The sequence below is a fragment of the Grammomys surdaster genome, unplaced genomic scaffold (genome assembly GCF_004785775.1).
Source record: "Grammomys surdaster isolate TR1022 unplaced genomic scaffold, NIH_TR_1.0 66, whole genome shotgun sequence".
Classification (NCBI taxonomy): domain Eukaryota; kingdom Metazoa; phylum Chordata; class Mammalia; order Rodentia; family Muridae; genus Grammomys; species Grammomys surdaster.
In genome coordinates this window covers 18,333,511-18,354,786 of record NW_021604568.1, presented here as the reverse complement: position 1 = coordinate 18,354,786, position 21,276 = coordinate 18,333,511, and the positions used below count along the sequence as shown (strand labels likewise).

Sequence of the window (21,276 nt, the reverse complement as noted above, 5' to 3'; positions counted from 1 at the left end):
TCCTCCTCCTCCTCCTCCTCCTCCTCCTCCTCCTCCTCCTCCTCCTCTTCCTCCTCTTCTTCCTCCTCTTCCTCCTCTTCCTCCTCCTCCTTCTCCTCTTTTATGTAAAAGTTTGGAATCTGATAAAGCTACAGAAGGACTAACAGCTAAGACTTGGAAGGTAATGTGTCCAAGAAGTCTTCAGTTCTGTATGAGCCTATTTTGAGGGGGCTCTGTGACCTCAGGTGAGCTTGAGCTAGTTTGGAAGGTCATTCATGTTATTGCCTGGTGTTGTCATCTCTTCCAGACGGGCGTTGATGAGAGTCACCATGTCAGACAACTAACAGTTGCTATTACCTCTCTTTTCTTTGATCTCTTATTCTCTTGTGGGTTTCTCAGTATCTGCTCTGTATCAAATACTGTTGTGGGCACTGGGGATAAGGCAGTAAGGGACACAGACTTGCCTCCTTGAGACTTCAGTTTGTGTTTAGGGGAAACCACATATTAATAGTGGAAGAGACCTAGTAGTAGACTAAGCTAGTTTGCCTGAATACTGGCAGTTGCCTCCCAAGTAACACAGTGAGGGAATGCATGCTGAGAGCCCAACCAGGCCTTTCCTGCCCCCACCCCTGTCTCTGTCTGTCACATTCAAACAGGCCCAATAACAGTTTTTGAGATTTCTCTTGAAAAAAAAAAATCCTTTCTTTCCTCACTCTAATGAGATGTGGGCAGCCTTCTTTTCCTTCTTTGTTCATCATACTCCATGGCTTGCTTCTATTTTCCTTTCAAGACTGCTCCTCTTTTGTGAGTAAGTGAGTGTGGGCATGAACATACATCTGTGCCTTTGTGTCTCTGTCAGTTCATGCAGATACATCCATGTCTGTGATGTGTATGTTCATGTGTATAGAGAGAGGATAGGGGAACCTGAGGAGCTGCCCCTTGGAAATGACTCTTGCCTCTCTCACTGGTCTGGAGTCGGCTGACTAGGCTAGGCTGTCTGGCTAGTGAGCTCCAGGGGTTTTCTTAACTTCCATCTCCCCAGAGCTGGGATTATAAGCATATGCCACCACACCAAACTCTTTTCAATGAGTTCAAATCCAAGTTCACATGTTGGCAAGACAATTTGCCAGTGAAGTTGGCTCCTCAGCCCCAAGGCCACTCTCCTCTAACTTTATGAACTCCTGTTGAATAACTACTGAATACAAGTTCTCAGGTACCTCCAAAGTTGCCACTTGGTGATCAGCAGGCAAAACAGACAGGCAAGGTAGGAGTGTTCGTGGTAGCCTGGATTCAGAAAGAAGGAAGTCTTACCTCACATCTAGGCAGACAGAAATTTTAGCCAACTGTGTCTCCTAGGTATGAGCCAGTGATCTGGAAGCAGAGTTCTAACTAGGGAAGGAAGAGATAAAAGGAAGTTGGGTAGAATAATCCTGTAATAGTTTGGGTGCTGCAGCTGGCCAGCCCCTCCTGTGGGCGACTCGGATGAGTCAGTTGTAAGAATCAACTGGAATGAAATACGAAAGCATTTTAAAATGAAGGGTCTGGATGCCACCTTGCAAAGAAAAATATTTTCCTGTCTTTTACGTCACAGCCATTATGGAAAAAAATAAGTGAGAGCAAACTATTTCTAAAGAAAAAAATATATAGTATCATAATAAAACCAAATTAGTTCAGAGTGAAAAATGTTGAGCTTGCCGTGATGGCTCATGCCTACAATCCCAGCACTTGGGAGGCCAGGGAAGGAGTACCATGAGTTAGAAGCCAGCTTGGGAAAGACTCTACCTCACAAACAACAAACAACCCATTAACAGCATCTTAAAGGAAAAGCTGCCTTGTGTCTGTCTGCTCTCAGCCTCAAGACACTCCTTCCGCTTTTCTTCTCCTGAAACAATTGGCCCTTATTTCAAGTGAGCTCAGAATCTGAAAAACACCCCGGCTAGGATCTGTGGACAGCTGGGCTTTTCACTGGCTGCCATCAGACTGTGTTAGTGTAGCCCACTGCCATCAGACTGTGTCCGTGCAGCACTGAGTGACTAGGCTGATAACCTCTGCTGTACATGGTCAGTGTGCATTTGAATTCAAACCTTTTCCCCAGGACCACAAGTCCCAGAATGTCACAGTCTGATAGTGTGTGGTCCAAGCTGCTCCAGAAGACTTCAGCAGCCACAATCACATAAGTGCATAGCAGCTCTTTTGACTGTGCCTTTAGGTAGAGCGTTGGTCTGAAAGACATGGTTGTCATGTCAGTTTTCCTAAGAGATAAGCGTGTAGTGTGGATAATTATTTCCTGGCCTATTTTCCAAATCTCATGATAGTCCGGGTAGGTAGAGCCGGCCTGGTTAGAATTGGTGTCTTACCGCTTATGTCTGATACTGAGGAAATTCTCATTTTTCAGAAACCTCAGCTGGGAAGGTTGAACATCCCAGCATGGTTTTGTCTTTATTTTTGAAAAAATGGAAATGGGATCATCTTTTTAAATTTATTATTACAATTGTCCGTGTGGCACATGTATGCTTGTACGTGTGTGTAGAGGATAACGTGGGGGACTCAGTTCTTTCCTTTCACCAGATGGGCCCAGAATTGAACCTGGGTTGTTGGGTTCCAAGGCTCCTGCAGCCAGGGGTGCTAACATTCTCTGTTGGAGAACTTTCCCCGTGATATGGTCTTACTGGGAAAGGCCCATCTCCTGTCGGTGGTCAGCCTTTCTAGAACTAAGAGAGCCACAAGAATTCTTTGCCCAGCACCTGTTTTCTGCTCTCATGGTTCTCTAGAACTACGTTCCTTTGCTGGCAGAAGTCTAAGCTATGTCTAAGAACAGCTTGCTACTAAAACATCAGATGATTTGGAACCAAATCTTTAAAATCTAGTATTTACTAAAACCTTCTGTAGATAGGATGATAGCCACAAGGCTATCATCTGTATTTAGAAGAAGGTAGCTGGAATCCTTTTGCTTTAAATATACCTTCTAAGTTTTTATTCGGTGGCCATCTGGTAGCATTGAAATGGCTAATGTTTTCCTCCAAATCTCAAGTGGAAAAAAACAAAAACAAAAAAATAAAAAACAACCCAACAACAAAACTGATTGTGACACATACCACTAGTCAGGGAGACGGCTTGTGAGCGAGCTGCGTGCTGTGCAGGTGTGAGGACTGTTGTGTTTATAAAAAGATTAGGAGAGAAAAAATGTTTTGGTGGATGTAGAGTTAGGTTTGGGGTAAGAGGGTACCTCCCCAGGCCCACGGTGAGGCATCCTTTCCCCCTGAGGGACCAGCCACACGGTATAGTATAGGATAGTTTATTCAGGGCATGGGAAGGGGAGGGAGGGAGGGAGGGAGAGAGAGAGAGAGAGAGAGAGAGAGAGAGAGAGAGAGAGAGAGAGAAGAGAGAACAGAAGAATAGGAGCAAGAAGGCAAGAGCAAAAGAGAGCAGAGGGGCAAGCAGCTCTTTTATAGTAAATCAGGCATACCTGGCTATTGCCAGGTAACTGTGAGGCAGAGCCTAGACAAAATACTAACAAGGAGGACCTGGGTTCAGGTTCCCAGCACCCAGCTGAACATGGCTGCACCCACTTATAACTCAGTCGGAGAGGGAGGGTGGTAGAAGGAGGGCGAGGGAGGTTGAGAGTGAAGCAGATATAGGAGGATCAAGGGGCTTGCTGACTGTTAGCATCTCCAAAAATCAGCAAGCTCCAGGTCTGGTGAGAAGCCTGTCTCACGGGAGCAAGATACAGAAAAGATGAAGAGGGACGTTTGCATCTTCCTCTGTGCCCACGGCTCATGTACTTGTGCACATAACCCTTCCTTCCACTTCCACAAGGATCACCAACAACTTAGCACATAAAAATCTTTATATGGGGCCAGCAGGACGGCTCAGCGCATTAACAAACTTGCCACTGAGCCTGGTGATCCATTCGTGGGAGACCCCCTCCCCGCTCCCCGCTCCCTGCTCGTCGCCCCCTAGGTGAAGAAAAATCTCGCAGGCTGTTCTCCCTCACCACACACACTTAATTCATAAAAAAAATTAAATATTTCAAATTTTATAATCAAATCACACAGTAATTTCTTTTCTTTTTCTTTCTTTCCTTTTTCCCCCTTTTGAATTACAGCCAGACTCTCTAAAGGGCTCAGAAAGTGCGGTGGATGAACTGAAGGGGATCCTGGTAAGAGCTGCTGTCTGTGTTGTGGGGAAACGGAAGACTGTTTTCTCCTCTGACTTTGTGAATAGTTGCTTTGGGCGTGTTTTATGTCCACTGTTAGGCTCATTTCTTTGCACCATGGCTACTACCTCCAGCACACATGTCAAATGCCTTGTTGTTGACTGTATTCTACAAGGGTGGCCACACACTCAGCAAGTCCTTGTTTGCTATAAGAATACCCTCGTTCCAACATAGTCATTTTATAGGGTGCTAGGGGTTCATTCCAAAGGTTTCCCCAAGGCTTCAAGCCTTCTAGGCAAGCACTGGATCAGCCAAGCTCTGTTTCCAGCTCCATGAAAGTCTTTATGTCACCAAGTTCATTCTCTCAAAGTACTTCCTGCCTGCTGGAAAACATGTCTACTGCCCACCTCTAGCCCTGTGTCTCTTTTCCAAGTGGGAGCTGGGGCCTGTAGGATTGCTCCTGAGGAGCCTCTCCAACAGTCTCACGGGAAGTGCTTCAGACTGAGCTCTATTTCAGCCCGACCCTAGTTATTATACACAGTTAGTCAACAGACATGGGGCGGAGGTGCGGGAATAATCCCTCCCCTGTTTGTTGTTACTGTGCTAATTAAGCATCGCGGTAGACGTCCGCATAACGATAGTAAACAACACTATTTTCATCAAGAATGACTTTAAACAGTAGACTTCACAGAATAGCTTAATTAGTTTGCTTTAGTTTTAAGTGTGTGGGATTAGCCCTGAAGAGTGGTGTATCACTGGCTAACAGTGGTGGTCTACCTACAGAATCAAGGATTAGGCAGCCCCTGACAAAGGACTTGGCTTTTACCATAGGGACCCTATGATGGAAGATTTTGTCATCCAGGGCTCTGCCCCTGGGACAGCCCCTTTTGTTACTTCTTTATTTGAATGCTAATTCCTGTGGTTGAAGAAGTCCCTGGGGCTTTAGGAGAGGGAAGAGCAGCTCTGATATCTTAAGAGTCAACTAGACTTAGTTTAACTTGTTAAGAATTTTGATTTATTAGGAAAATCAGATAATAATTATGCAAAAAATTATGTCAACAGCGGACAGTGCTGGATGGTAGCAAGCTTAATGAATGTAGCATTATCATTCGTGTGCGCACACACACACGCACACGTGCTTGTGTACATGCAAGCTTGTGCTTGACCACCAGTCTGTATCCATAGCACACATATTACTTCTCAGTATAATATTCACTACAGTTTTATATTACTTCATGTAGATAGATTTGTGAAATTATGATTTATCAAATCTGTTTTTAAGAGTTTTTTTCATTATATTTCTCTCCCTCTTCTGGATTCATGTATCAGTAGGAGTAATAATTCCGGAATTAATATTTCTTTGTATTAAGGGTTTTTTTTATTTTCTAAGTGTGGACTCCCATGACCCTATCTCTACTCTTCTTTGCCAAATGGCACCTCTCTTTTACTCTGGCAGGAGTTTGTTTGAGGGATGCCCCCAGTATTTGGGGCCAAGAAACCATGTTCATTCCACATTCATTCTTACTTGGGAGAAAATGGGGCTCCAGCATAGGGTATTTCCAGGGCTCCCAGCTAGGGTCCACACTATACAGCTTATTAAAGTTAGTTCTGAGGAAATCACATGACACCATCCCGGTAAATATGACATGTGACAAAGCAAATGTTAAGAGCTACGGTGAGCCACAAGCCTTCCAGCAAGGTAGGAATGGAACAGCTGTACCAGGAGGCACAGCAGATAGGTGTTCTGATGTCCCCAAGTACAGACAACAGGAAAAACTTCATGGGGACATTTATGCTAAAAATGATTGTAATCCATGGTGTAAACTTTGGGCTTTGGAGTAATGAGAATCGATACGAATGAATCCCCACATTTGCTTTGTAGCTCCAAGGGAAAGAAACCCTCTCACCATTCTCAATAGGTGTAGCAATGGTGGACCAGTCTTTATTTGACAGATAAAAGTTAGTGTGGTGACATTTGTAACATTTGATTGAAGGTTAGTGTGGTAACATTTGTAACATTTGAAGCACTTGGTAACTAAGACTGCTGAATGCAATGGTGATTTGAAATTGTAAGATAACTATTTGGGGTTTTGATCTAGATCTAAAACCCAGGCCTGTCTCTGACTTACTGTGGGTCCTGTGCCTCACTAGGTTCCAGTTCCTTGTGAAGTGAAGTAGTTGTATGTGCCACATGGCTTCTGAGCCATCTTCTGACTGGTGCATTTTATGAATCCAATAGAGAAGTAAGATACTGAAGTAGAGCTGGGCAGTGGTGGCCCACGCCTTTAATCCCAGCACTTGGGAGGCAGAGGCAGGCGGATTTCTGAGTTCGAGGCCAGCCTGGTCTACAGCGTGAGTTCCAGGACAGCCAGAACTACACTGAGAAACCCTGTCTCGAGGAAAAAGAAAAAAGATACTGAAGTAGAAAAATCTCAAGAATAGATTATTCTATTAAGATAGAATTAATAGATGACTCAGTTAAGGTAGAATAATCTTAATTAGCCAAGTCCATCCTCATTTCATCTGAGGGTCCTGCAGAACTCTCCTGTCCTCCAACTGCCAACGTCTTTAAACTTTACTCAACATTAGGGGCATCAATCACATCAGGGGGCAAGCAAACAAAATTGGGGGGGGGCATTCACAGGTTAGAACTTAGAAAATAGATTCCTTGGCACCATAGCCAGAATTTGAGGGGAAGTAACATTTATCCAAAGACAGAGCTGAAAGACCATGCAAAAGATGAATTTAACAACAGTAGATAGCATGTCATTTCCTTTCCAGCAGCCATTTCCCTTGGGGGAAATCATACAGTGACCTTGAGAGTCAAACAATGTGACTGCTCTGTAAGTTATTTTCACGGTGAGAACCGTACGGTTTTTAAATAGCTGCTCACAAGCGTTTCAAATGGTAAGTTTCCTAGAAGCTTAAATAGAAATGATGTTAGGATACTTGTTCTTTACATTCTTTTCAAGTGTGTGGAAAGTGGCCATTCATTCTCTTTAATTTCCCAGGAACAATCATGCCTTACTGTGTTTTTCATCAACAAGTAGATAGAGACCCACAACCCAGTGAACCAAGTCATCTCACTTCTAAACTAAAATAAGCTGTTAAATCACACATGTCATGTTCCTTCAGGATAGTTTACAAACCTTTGCAACAAATGAAAAACAAAATGTCTCATTTCCAGGGGAAAAAAATGTCTCATGCTGAAACAAAATACCAGCCTTCTTCAAGTATGTCAGCTGATCAAGCAGATGGCAGCAACTACAGTCTCCTACCCACCCCACTTCTGTATCTTTAAGTAGGTGTGGTCTCTGCCTAAAGATAACAAGGACATTGTAACAACTTTTCCTGTGTGAGATTTGTAACCTTCTGATTTTCAAAAGGAACTTTTTTGCTGTTTTATGGTCTAAAGGATTACCATTTCTAAACAACAGGACCCTGAGTATCCTTCCAGAAGCTGGAAGCTAGGAGGGAATAGGAGTAAAAGCCCTTAGCAAGTTCGCAAATCTTGCTGAACAAAAGCTGCTTCCAGATCCAGAAGGTCGTTGTTTGTTTTTGGTAACTAGGTCTTGGGTCTCTTGATTGCCCCACCCCCTCACTAATGGTACAGCTGAGGAGGAGCCCTTCCGAGAGATAAAGTCTTGTTACTGGTAAGCTACATGCTCACCTCTAAGCAAGGAGCATATCACTGCTCTGTTCAGATGTTCCTGTGGTAAAGGAGATAGGAAGCTACTCTGCCTCAATCATACACTTCAAGAGGGGCCTGGATAGGAAACCATGGCATTGGTCTTTATTTTCTTAGAAGCCAAGGCCAGTTTCAGGAGCCTAGCTTGATGATGGCCTCTTGTTGTATATGGTGTCTTCTGGGCACTGAAAAGGCATGCATCCATGTTCTCTTCGGTCAGTCCATCTCTGTAGGACCACGGCATTCCTCTCCCACATTAACGCCAAGGTAGCTCAGCCTGCTTCTTCTTCAGGTAGACCACTGGGGGCCCTTACGTCGATTCTCAGCAGTAGCATTGCCCCCTGGTATGCAGCCAGGGTCACTCACTCAGTAACAAGACCGTACAGTTTTCTTTAGCACCTGAGGACTAGTGCTCTATGGTCCATGCTGATGTATGAAGATGTTCTTCCAAGGTGAGTGGAATATACCCATTCTGTCCTTCATGGATAGATATCAACATCTACATGACCAATGGGCAAGTATCTCCCTATGGTTGACCTGTGCAGTCAGCTCCCTGAGAGTTATTCTTGTGTGACTTGCTCTTCTGAGACAAAGCTGCAGTCTCCACAGTCAGCAGCGTCTTCTTGAAAGATCCAGTACTTTGTATCAATGAGGGTGTATGTGCAAGTTTGAGAAACTCATATATATATATGTGGGTATGTGTGCATATACACACACACATATACACATATACATATGTATGTAATTTGTTTTGTTTCTTAATTCTGTTTTGATTTTGACAATGTTTTATTGGTTTGTGTTTTCTGTTCTTTTTTGTATTATATTAACCTTTTTGTTTTTGTTTTAGGGAACACTTAACAAATCCACTAGCTCCAGAAGCTTAAAATCCCTTGGCCCTGAGAGCAGTGAAACTGAGTTAGAGAGGATTTTACGTCGCAGAAAGCTGACAGCAGAAGCAGATAGCAGTAGTAAGCCTCTTCCAGTCCTCCACTCTCTTCCTCTCCTTCCTCTAAGCCCCTTTAACATGAAATTATCTTTCAAAAATTAGTATTAAATGTTTAGCTTTTTTTTTTTAATGTGAATGAGAAGTCCTAGCTGGGTAGAGTGTGTCTGCAGTACCTCAGGAGACGCTTGTGTAGTCAGTCATCAGCATCTTTATTTGTAGGTAACCAAGCATTTGTAGGTCGGCCCTGTTCAGTATGAGATAGCCCAGGACAAAGGCCCACACGAAGACATCTGGGTGGGCTTTTTCATACACATATACAAAGTACTCTGAGCATATTCACCCGAAATTATCCTCTCTTGTCCCCTTTCCCTCACTGGTCTTTTTTTTTTTTTCTAGCTAGTCACCTTTCTAAGTTCACGAAGTTTTGTTTGTTTTTATAGTTTGGATATATGTATACGCACACATACGTACACACACACACACACACATGTTTCGTTATTATATGCACAGGAGCATCTGGGAGGGTTAGTTACAGGAACACAGCACCTCACCAGTGGCTGTACCACCAAACGAAATGTCTCTCCCTCTTCTCTGTTGCCTTTAGCTGACAATAGCTCCTTAGGGAAGGATGGCCCTCAAGCCCTTCTCTGATCAGGATGGTTTCTGTCAACAATACAGCGTCAGATGGAGGTTTGGGAGTTCCATTCCCACCCTGTCTTGCCCTTAGATGAGTTACTCAGTTTTTTTGTGCCTCGCTGACGAGAACAGGCATACGCTACAGCATTATTCTCAAGATGAAGTAAGGCAGTCCATCAAAAGTGCCCTGCCCGGCACTCTGCCTGGCACGGTCTGCAGTTTGGTGGGAATTATGCATCAGTCACAAATACAGAGAAGTCACTTTTTACTCTTCATACCCAATTTGTCCGTGACTCTGCGGGTGACTCCAGCTCTGCCACCGAGTGTGTGCTCGCCATTGCCGACGGGTGCTGGATCCGAGTCATTGTTCATATATTGCATCACAGATCTGTCCCAGACTTTGGGTGGATACAGTTGTCTGTGTGAGTTTGGTCATGGCAATTTATGAAGGCTGCCCCTTGGAGCTAGCCAGAAGGCTGGCTCTGAGATATTATAGGAAGGGAGGACTATTTAATCAGTACTCAGAGATAATGGGCTGAAAGTTTTAAGACTCACCTTGATGAGAAACAGTCCATTGAAATGATTTGTGGCGTCACATTGACCAGCTTTAAGTTGCTAGAACAGGCTGGCCTTGAACTCATGTAACCTTCCTGCATCAGCCTCCCTGGGGCTCGAATTCTTGATGTGAGCCATCCTGCCTGGCTGATCTTTTTAGAATATTCACAACAGAATTGTGGTGGTCAAGCTCTGCTTTACAGGGAGATTTACTGAACAGAGTAATTCCTCAAATCAAACTTGGCCAGAGAAACAGCTATGCTCTTACGACAGACAAATCAGCAGTCTGAGGAGATGGTAAATTACTCCCTGAGTTCCGTCCTCAAAAACCATGTTTTGAAATCCATGACTTATAACCCAGTGATGGGGAGGTGGAGACAAGGGGACCACCACTCAGGAGACAAGGGACGCCTCACTAGGCAGCCAGGCGAGCCTTCAGAGTGAGCTCTAGGACAGTAAGAGACCCTACCTCGAAGCAAGAGGAGCAACACTGACATAAACATATTCAGTTCTTAGTTTAGTCGGCAGATTCTACTGATAAAATCCCACACAAGGACTCTTCCCACCCAGCAGACAATCTGACAGAAACCTTAAAATCATCAGGTATTCTGAGACATTTTTATTGTTTTAATGGCAACCTTCCCCATACATTTGGTGACTTGGTGCCTGTGCCAACCTCCCCAGAATCCACCTACGGTGCTCTTGTAGGGCCCTCTGCTTCAGGCTTCTAGTTTTACTACTGACAAGTACATTGTGTGCTTTGCCTCTTGCCTTCTCATTCCTTCAGAAACATTCTCCATTCATGGATTTAGTCAGACACGGGCAGCAGCCATGGCTTTCGAGCTCAGGGGAGGCACTTTGGTTTCAGTCAGTATGAAAACAGAAGTACTTCCAGACGTGAGGGAGGACACAATAAGAATCTTTCATCTGATTTAGTTTTCACCAACGTGTTCAGTGGCCCATTCAAGGGATGTTAGAATAAAACACAAAAATCCAGTAGACTTGGGGACCAGGGATATAGCTCAGTTGGTAGAGTGTTTGCCTAGAGTATTTAAATACCTGGGTTTGATCCTAGGAACCACATAAACAGCATGGTGACACACACCTATAATCCCTCTTGGGAGGTAGAGGTAGGAGGATTAGGAATTCACAGTCATCTTCAACTACATAGTGAGTTAGAGGCCAGCCTGGGCTACGTTCAGTCCTATTTTAATTCCTTTTTCTGTAGATCCATTAGTACACAAACAAAGGAGTATGATCTTCCATTGGTAAAGTATGCGTAGTCAGTGCACTCGGAGGGCGTGAATCGCAATTGGGCAGGTATTCATGGGCTTATGGACGTGGGCTTGTGATATTGCTCTTGTACACTAAGACCTTTGGGGAATAGGGGAAGGAACAGGTAGAGGAAGGAGACTTCAGGTAGGAGCCAGGCCCTGTATACCCAACCCTAGGCTCGTGCACTGTCTTGCTCAGTTTTCCTTCTGGGTCTGGCTGCCGCTCCCTTTCTCCACCCAGCCTGGTGGCCTGCCAAACTGACATGTCAGGGATCAACAAGAGGCTCCTAGGAAACATAGGATGCAGCAGTCACCACTGCAAACATTCTGCCTTCTTCGTTTATTTCTTTTTGTATGTAAGGAAAACACAGCCCTGGCTGAGCTCTCTGCCCTCCTTTCTAAATGGCTTCCGCTGTAGAAACCCGCAGCAGACGGTGTATTCAAAAAGAGATCTTCCCACAAGGACAGACATGCTTAACGCTGCCTAGTGTTGCTGTCAAGTTACCAAGGACAAAACAGAACAGAGATGAGGCGAATCCTGGATTCGACTTGATATCCCTGTTTTCCAGAAGCTTCTTTGCTTGATCTTTTTGCCCTTCTTGCTGTCTTCCATATTCCCCAGGTAACATAAGGCTTAGTGTAGCTGGGAGGAAAAGGCCTATCTGAACAGAAAGCACTCAGGCATGACACTAGCTTCCCCCGACAGGTGGTACAGATGAAGTCAAGTCAGACCTGTCAGCAGACCTGAGGGGGTCTGTGCCATGGAGTCAGGCTAAAGGAAGAGTCCAATAGAATTGAGCAAATTTTCAGTCCCCCCTGAGATAGGTATTTCAGCCATATTCCTAGCCACAAAAAAGAATGTATCTCCTGAGCTTTTACTATTAGGAATCTGCTAGCAGTTTATTGTATAACACCAATTTGGGAGATGATTCTCTCTCCTTCTTTCTTTTCTTTCCTTTCTTTCCTTTCTTTCCTTCCTTCCTTTCTTTCTTTCCTTCCTTTCTCTCTCTCCCTCCCTCCCTCCCTCTCTCCCTTTCCCTCTCTCTCTCTCTTTCTCTTTCCCTTTCTCTCTCCCTTTCTCTCTCTCTCTCTCTCTCTCTCTCTCTCTCTCTCTCTCTCTCTTTGAACTTGGCATCTAGTCAAGAGTACATGCCAAGAGTAACCTTGAACTTTTGATCTTCCTGCCTCCACCTTCCAAGTGCTAGGGTTATAGGTGAGCACCACCATGGCCAGTTCATGCAGCATTGTAGATGGAAGCCAGGGCTCCGTGCCTGTCATGCAAACACTTCCCCACCAGAGCCACACCCCAAATCCCAGGACATCTTTAATCTCCCAGGTCTCTTCTCAGTGACGTCCTTCATGGTTGTGTTCTAAGTTCATTTTGACATGTAATTTGCATATTTGTGGATTGTTTAGTCGGCCTCTGTTAAAAGCGTTCCTTCCAAAGCTTTAAGATATCCTTTGAGGCATGCTACCTAGTGAAAGCTCAGGATGAGGCTTAGCTTTAGCCTGGGAGTTCTAGAATGCTGTGCCTATAATTTCAGTAGTAAGCCTTACTGTAGTCATTTAAATCCTGTCCTGAAGAACAGCAGAGACCAGAAGGAAAACAGCCCAAACTCTTTGCCACTTAATTTTTATAATCTTGTGTCTGTATTTTTTTTAAAGAGGCAATAAATCCACTTACCACTCATTCACATTAAAATGAAAATGTTCATGAAAGCTGTTTAATGCTCAAGAAGTCTTCATGAGCCTTTTAGAAAGAACCTTTTGACATGGGTCCATTTTCTGTTTAAAATGCAGAGCTGAGTTTTCGGAAGAATTAACTCTTGAGAGGCAAAATGGTTCAAGCAGGGCAGGCAGAAAGCCATATTCGGAAAAAGAAAAAAGTTTCCACAATTGTGGTGTTGCTGAGGTCCATTCAGTGAAGGAGTGTGGCTAGGGATTTTGTGACCTCTTAAAGGTTTGCACACAATTTCCCGGCATGGTCCAGGTGCCCTAAAAAGTAGAGTTACCCCAAAGCAAAACAGATTTTTGGTAGGGACTTTTTTTTTTCTTTTAGCATGTACTTACACTTCTTAACCAACTTGGTCTTTTTGCTTCCTGTGGGCTTTTCAGCTAATCTTTCATACCCTTGATATGCATCACACAGACTTATTAAACTTGAGGTATGTGTTTGGTTTTAAGGTCCTACCGGGATATTAGCCACCTCAGAGTCCAAGTCCATGCCAGTGTTGGGTTCTGTATCCAGTGTAACAAAATCAGCCTTGAACAAGAAAACTCTGGAGGCAGAATTCAACAACCCGTGTCCCCTAACACCTGAGCCAGGTGAAGGGCCCCGTAAATTGGAAGGATGCACGAATTCCAAGGTTACCTTTCAGTAAGTAACAATGTTCTTCATTAAGTAGAATGTAGACGAATCTGTAATCACTGCCGTGCCTTTCTTTGACTGTTACTCTTCAGAAAGACTTCCACGGGGCCTGCCAATCCCCCTTCTCCCTGATTCTAAGCTCCTAGCTTGGTGATTTTCTTCAGCTCCACATGTCCTGAATTGGTCTAGCCATTGGGTTCTCCTCCTAGACAAAGACTTGACCTGGATGGTATTTCTGCCCCAGAGACACCTACCTGTCTTTTCTATGTGAAATACTTGGGCTCTAAGCCAGTCTTAATAGCTCCTTAACCCTGGAGAAGCCATGACATCTTTCAGACTCTTTTGGAGCCTGTGTTTGTCCAGTCTCATTTTCTAGCCCTTGAAGATGTTCCTTCATCCTGTTCTTTCCAGAGACTGACTATGTGTGCCCCATACAGGGTTATCTACAGAGACCGATTTCCGAGTGCCACTTTTTGTTAGGTGCAATCCTGCTATTGAACATGTTGCAGACCAGTGCAGAAGAGGATCAATTTGTTTTATAACAATGGCAGGCTCCATTTGAAATTGGTCTACACTTGGGCTCTAATTCTCTTGCCAGGATGTCAACTAGACTGTCACTTAATGAAAAGGAAGAGGTGAGGACAATCAGATCAGCTGAATCTTGTAATCACAGTTAATTAAACCTCTGATTTCCTGTTCTGTCAGGGAGAGAGTCCCCCACCCTCTTTTGTAGTTTTTCACTGTCTTGGCTTAAAAGGTGAAACCTGGACAAATGAAGTCGAAACTCAATTTGGATCTATTTTTGCCGACTGGTATTTTCTTCCTCCCATGGGGCTATTGAGATCCCATCTCCTTTGGAATGAATGGCCTTCTTTGCTGATTTACATGTTATCTAATTTCACTGTGGGTCTTAAAACACGTATCCTCACAGCTCTCTTTCTTTCCTTGGCTGTCTGCATCTCCCAGAAAGATGATACATATTCATTCTTTGCCTTCGCTATTAAATTTGTTGAGCGCTAATTCGACATCAGCAATCTGGCAGCATTTGAACCAATATCCAGCACAAAAGCAATTTGGCAGAGACAAGTTAGTTTCTGAGAAATGCCTCAGTACGTGCGTATAGATTTTCGCCCCCCTTCACCGCTTTTCTGCAGATAATCTTAATCAGAAAATACTGCGGCTCTTTCCCCTTTGTCTGCCTTTTATTCTCCAAAAGTAAGTGGAAATTACATTTCCAAGAAAGGAAATGAAATAATTGCAGGCCCAAGGTCTGCAAAATGTGTGTTGAATTGACGGTGAAAAGGATCTGTGTGCTGACAGAGAGAGTTGCTAGATGCCAGAAAGGCCGATGCGGAACTCAATTTACTTCCCATCTTGTTCGTTCAATGACTGCTTAAGAGACACATTGCAACTTAATTTATCTACTTAAAGCACTAATCTGAGTACTGCGTGCAGCTGTATTAACTTTTAAACTTTGTAACCCAATGCTCCCTTCTCCCGTTATCCCATTGTTTGGCTGAGATATCTAGTGCCATGTGTTTTCACATTAACAGTCATTTAGAAATTAGGAAAAAAAAATCCCTTGCACACCGGCTAGACCTAGGCCTCCTACTGAGGCAAGACAAGGCATTCCAGCTAGAAGAACATATCCCATGGACAGGCAACAGCTTTTGGGGTAACCCCAGCTCCAGTTGTTCGGGACTCACGTGAAGACCAAGCTGCATATCTGCTACATATAAGAAGCATTATACTGGCTGATCCATCTACCTCAGCCCTTCACTGCTTTTAAATGGACTTTTGAGGTTAGAGTCCAGAGTGAAGGCTTTCACTGTGACATTTTCCCACATATGTGCCACTGTACTTTTTCCCGTTAGTTAGTGTCTTTGTACTCTAGTAACTGGCCGTGGTGTTTCAGGTGAGTGGCATTGTCAGCTCTTGACAGGAATCAAGGTCAAGGGAGGATGCCAGTCTTAGTGTCCTGCAATGCATATGGTTATCCCAGCTTGCATGAGTGTACAAAACATGCACACATGTACACATGTGCACATGCTCATCTCTTACTGTAGCCCCTGCAGTCCTGTCCTCAACCCTCCCAACACCCACACACACGCGCACACACCTCTGCCTTTAGCCTTTTTGGTTACGTCCCATTGCACTTAGGGCCTGGTGTCTGCTGTGCCTGCTTTGCCAAGAATGTCCTTCCCAGCTGTGTCCTGCAAGGCACAGTTCAGGAAACCTGACATGGGGTAGTGAGGTAGCGGAGGAAGGGAAGACACATGGACAGGCTAGCTGGGCTGGGCTGTGTGAGGCTGATGGGGACACCAATTACTCACAGCCTGGAACCCCGCTCATTTATTGTTTTGTGTGTGCAGCACGGGGGAGAGGTTGGCCAGTATGCACAGGAGTCTCTGTAGACAGCAGTCTCAGGCTGTAAACACTTGGGAGGAGGAAACCCCGATTGATAGGTTTTACAGACTGCCAGCATTCACACTTAGTGGAAGCATTTACTATCTCTCTGAGCTTCACCTCCACAGGGAAGGCTTTGCCAATTTCCCGTGGGTCTGAGGCACTGGTCCTTTACCTGGTCCTGTGCATAGTAACAGCATATATCCATACGTGACTTCATTTTTCTTTAAACATTACTTAATGCTTCCTCGGCTTCTGTACCCCCCTCCATGGCCAGCATCCGTCACTCTTAGACCCCCCCAGGTACCAGGCAAGCATCCCCCTCACACCCTTATTTTTTCCCTCAGGGACCAACATCTAAGGTAGCTTCCCTGAGTGCTTCAGTCAAAGTTGTAACCCCACATTCCCCTAGATTCTGATTCCTTACACCTTACTCCATTTCCCTCACACTGGTTACCATGTGCCTTACCATGTGGGTTATTTTTCTCCTTTTATGGGAATGTGAACCTTATAAGGGTAAAATTTTTACTTTTGTCTCTTTTACGTATTTATGATATTTCACACATCAGAAATCGTGCCTGACACATAGTAGGCTCTTAATAAATGGCTGGACAAACCAGCATCTTCTTTAGAACATACTCAGAATTTCCATCAGGCAGCATTCCTACACACAGACTAGAGCTTAAGACCTTTCTTGTGGCTTGTTTGGTTGGACTCTGGTTCAAGGGCACGTTCTTTTAAAGGCTGGGGAGCTGTTTGCATTTAGCTCAGTACCACATGCCTTTGCTGTTGTGCATGCTCATTAGTCTTTACAATATACAGGTGTATCAGAAAGAACTCGCTATGCTCACCTGATGGGCTCAGTGTGTGCTGGCTAGTTTACTAGTGACTGAGTTAGAATGCAAAAGTAGAAGCCACGAGATTTCTTCATAGGAAAAACTGAAACCTTCACTCTACCCCTGCAAAATGCAAGTCAACATGTGGATTTTAGGGAGTCAAACAAACCCTTGTCTAAAGATTGTAATATCAGAATCTATTAGTTTATATCCTGGGTACCTATCGAGAAAGTAGGCATTAGTTTCAATCTTTAATACAAGGATTCATTGAAATGAATGACAATAGCCTATACAACTGAGCAGGTTAAGGGGGGAAAAGAAAGAAAAAGATCTTGGGGGGAAGAGATTCTAATTTATTCTGCTTCTATTTTTGATGATAGTTGTTTGAAAAAAAACAAACCCTGTCTTGTTGTTTCTGATGGGTGTTTTCTATCTGCTTCTGTTATCTGTAACTGGGGTAGTATAAAGGACTGTCCCTTTATGTTCAGAAAGGGGGTAATTCAGCAAGTGCCAGCGTCCACCTGGTTTCTACTCCTATGCCCCTGTCTGCCGATCTAGATTAATCTCATGCAGCAAAGATGGAGTAAGCTTCCTTGTCTCAAGCGAATCAGCAGGTGGGATACTCAGAACATTATAGAATTTTGTAAAGGAAGTAGATTCTCACTTTCAGACAGCTAATCAAGTATTGTGAAGTCAGAAAAACTGCCGAGTGTGTTTCTGCCCTTATGCAGTTTAAGCCTGCAAACAGCAGAGAAGATAAAAAATAAAGATTACTTTTCTAACCCAGTCCTTTCCCACACCCGTCTGTGGTAGCAAAGAACACCCTGTCATTTCTGAGACCTGAGCTTTCTGTCAACCAGCCAAGGGTCCCAAGGACCTTCCATCTACTTATTCCTTACTGGCCACTGTCATTATGATTTTGGCAAGTGACAGTCTATGACAAAAGTTTCCTCTTTGTAAGTCGAGTGTAGCGACACCTCTTTTGTAGGGTTGACATGTAGATTAGCTGATTTATGGAATATATAATTCCTTCCTATCTTATACTAAAATGATATCGCTGGGATAATAGATGATCAAGGACAAAAGTGAACCTGGAAGCTAAGTTTGTAGCTTCCGCCACTGGATGGGCAGGTCAAGCCATGTGACTTGGTTTTGTTCCTTCTAAATTAAACCTGAAGCCAGTGTATTAGACATGCATGCCCCCCTGAATCCCTAACAAACAACATCACTCCATACACGTTTACTTTTTAGATAAGGAACAAAAAAAAATACATACCTGTTTTCTAGCCATGATGGGCTCTATAATATGTTATAGATTTATCCTAATATTCAAACCCAAAGGTAAACAGTAATGGGTGTTTCAAATACTTCTTCTGAACTTACATGTCCAAAAGGAAATGATTTGTCTTTAACTGATAATACTCTCAGGGCCATCTATTCAGTCCAGCTCTGCCACTATTGCCTCAAATGCATTTAGATCCACTTGGGTTAGAGATACCTGGACACAGAAGGAACTGGCAACCCTTTCTGACTGTTTATTTCCTGTTAGAGAAAGAAGTAAGAAGTGGGCACTGCCTCAGAGACCCTCTACTGGTCCAGTAAGACAATATCAGTTGCATCAACAAAAAAAATGTCCATTTTAATTACTACTGTGTATTTAACATAATGTTCACAAAACTTCGGCTTTGGAAAATCGGATCAGGCTTTTTAAATAACCATCATGTGTACAATGGTGCTGGCATACACATGTCCAGGAGAGCACTGTGCTCTACAGTTAGGCTATGGCCTTTATTCACCACCTGGGGTCCTCATCCCGTGGGACATGGACAATGAAAGGTGGGCAATCGGTCAGTATTTCAGAAATAGGAGCATAAGCTGAACAGTAAATATGAGATCCCAAAATACCTATTTGGGTGGACACGCCGTCCATCTGAATCCTGGTGCAGGGTCCCTAGACATTTCAACTCTGTTCAACACAATGTGTAAATTCCACCTTCTTGATGGATACATGTGGATTGAACTGGAAAAACATTGTTTTGGGGAAAGCCCACAGCACTCAATCATGTGTACCTACATTAATATTTCCTCTTCATCAGTAGATCTTCACACTAGAATAGCACACGTGGAGAGGAATGTACCCAAACCTTAGCTGGCAGCATGTATGTGTGATCAGGTGGGGACTGTGGGGACTGAATCCATTTTCCAGTGGGGGACTGAGGATTCTGGGATCTCTTTCTGTGGTGTTTAGTCACTGATACTGTGTCTCACCAACATTCATTGAGCCAGCTATTTTTATGTGTTCTTTTTAGTCATCCCAAACCTACAGGTTGGACATTGTTCCTGTTTTGTACAAGAGAAAATGAAGGCTCAGTGAACCAAATGAAATGGCCCAGAATTATGCTTCTGATAGATAGTTGGGTCGGATAACTTTAAACTCTTTAAATTCTTTCTCCAAAGCTCATGTCTTTCAAACCCTAGTAGACTGCACTTAGTGCAGTAACAGGTAAGGAAAGACAAAGAGGAGACTGATGTGACCTCCCTGGTAGGAAGTAGTCACTGCAGTTGTGTCGCTCCTTGGGGTCTGATCTGTGTTCATCCTGTCATGCTGACCCAACACACTCAGATGGCATCAGCTCTTCTTTTCAGTTTTTTTACTGTCTTCCTGAGTCTACCCTGAGTGATGGGAAGGTTCTGGTGTTACGCAGAAGCACAAAGCATTCTGAAACAATGATTAGCAAGCAATCTTAAAGAATAATTGGGAAGAGATTGTTTTAATTTTTCCCATGTCTCCAATAAAAGGGCATTCTTCAAAATAAACTTGGGAAATTGATCTATCACATTTAGTCTTTATATTAGCCCCCTCCTCTGTGTGTGTGTGTGTGTGTGTGTGTGTGTGTGTGTTGGTACATGTGCCTGCAGAGGCCACAGAAGGATACTGGATATCTTCTATCACTTTCCACCTTGTTACTTTTAAGATCTAGTTCCTCATTGAATCAGAAGCTCACCATTTTGACTAGGCTGGCTGGCCAGCAAGGTCCTGGAGTTTTTCCTGTCTCTGCTCTTTAGTGCTGAGTCACAGGCACATACAATACCTACAGCCTCCCACCGGAGTCTAAGGATTTGAACCGGGATCCTCATGCTTGCACAGTAAACACTTACCTACTGAGCCATTTCCCCAACCCTCCTTTACACATTTGTATTTGTTTATATTTATTTATTCATTCGTTTACTTACTTGCTGTTCTAGGTGTTTCCAACTTCCTGGGAGGACTTAATTCGTTTAAGTCAAATGTATTTTCCATTGAATATGTCTGACTCTGAGCAGGGGGCCAGAAAGGGGCATTAGTTAGAAAATGGTAACACTGGTAATCTGAAGGCAAACTGCTGTGTGGTGTTACTTGTTTTGGTAGTGAAGGGGAGGGACAAATGGGTCTTCTGCGTGGAGGACAAGTGAGCAGAAGTTACAGGCCTCTGTCCCACAAACAAAGCAGAGGTGTGAGGATCTACCATTTGCCCCATTTTGCTCTCTCTTCAGCCTCCTCTGGAAGTGGCTCTGCTGGTTTGAAATGAGCTTTGTTCGTGGTTTCCACTAATTACTCTCCAGAGGGTGAACATCCTCCATTGAGTTACAGTAAATGACTTTTCATTCGAAACTTTGCACCTAGGATAAGAACCTGTGGAGGGACTCAGTCCCATGACAATGGAGCAAGAGGCAGCAATTTCCCAGAGTGCCCTTCTTCTTACGGTCATTTCCACCCAACACATTTCTAATGCACCCTGCTCTTCAAAGCCCAAGAATGGAAGCTTCAAGTTCTTTTAAATATCCCTTTGAAGCACCAGGCAGGCAGTTAGCTTGTTTTTTGGGGGGTGGGGGGTGGGGGTGGGGGGAGGTTCAACATAGGTCACTTTGTACCCTTGGAGAATTAAAAAAGAGAAAACCACAAACCCATGTAGCAATTACAGGACTTCACTTTCAATAGAAAAGTGTTCCTTTCTATTGAAGCCATTTTTTTTACATTTTTAATTTACATTTAATTTCCAGATCTGTGGACTCTCTAAATACCTGTAACATTTGGCCCCATGCAGATTTATTCCAGCAAGAGTTCATCTTGTCTGAGCCGTCTTTTGAATAGAAGAGGGTAGCTGATAAAAGAGAAATTTTAGATGTATCTTGGTTGGTGTGACCAGTCAAACCTTTCCATGACAGGAAAAAGAAATCTAAATGCCTTTCAAGTTTTTAATTAAAAATAGGATCAAGTTTTTAAATCATTGTTTGACCCCTTGACTCACCTCTTCAATTTTATTTATTCTAGTGTGAATCTAATGTTGAAAAATGAAATGGAAAAGTACTGGCTCCCTCAGTTGGAGAGAGAGAGAAAGAGAGAGAGAGAGAGAGAGAGAGAGAGAGAGAGAGAGAGAGAGAGAGAGAGAGA

At 43.7% G+C, this 21,276-nt stretch overlaps 1 protein-coding gene across 1 annotated transcript in view; it reads left to right on the top strand.

Moving 5' to 3' along the window:
- Shtn1 (shootin 1) overlaps positions 1-21,276 on the top strand; it is a 100,679-nt gene that overhangs the window by 70,421 nt on the left and 8,982 nt on the right. Inside the window, exons 14-16 of the mRNA XM_028774198.1 lie at positions 4,085-4,138; positions 8,671-8,791; positions 13,419-13,611. Coding sequence (XP_028630031.1) covers positions 4,085-4,138; positions 8,671-8,791; positions 13,419-13,611 — 368 coding nt within the window. The remainder of the gene's footprint in view (positions 1-4,084; positions 4,139-8,670; positions 8,792-13,418; positions 13,612-21,276) is intronic.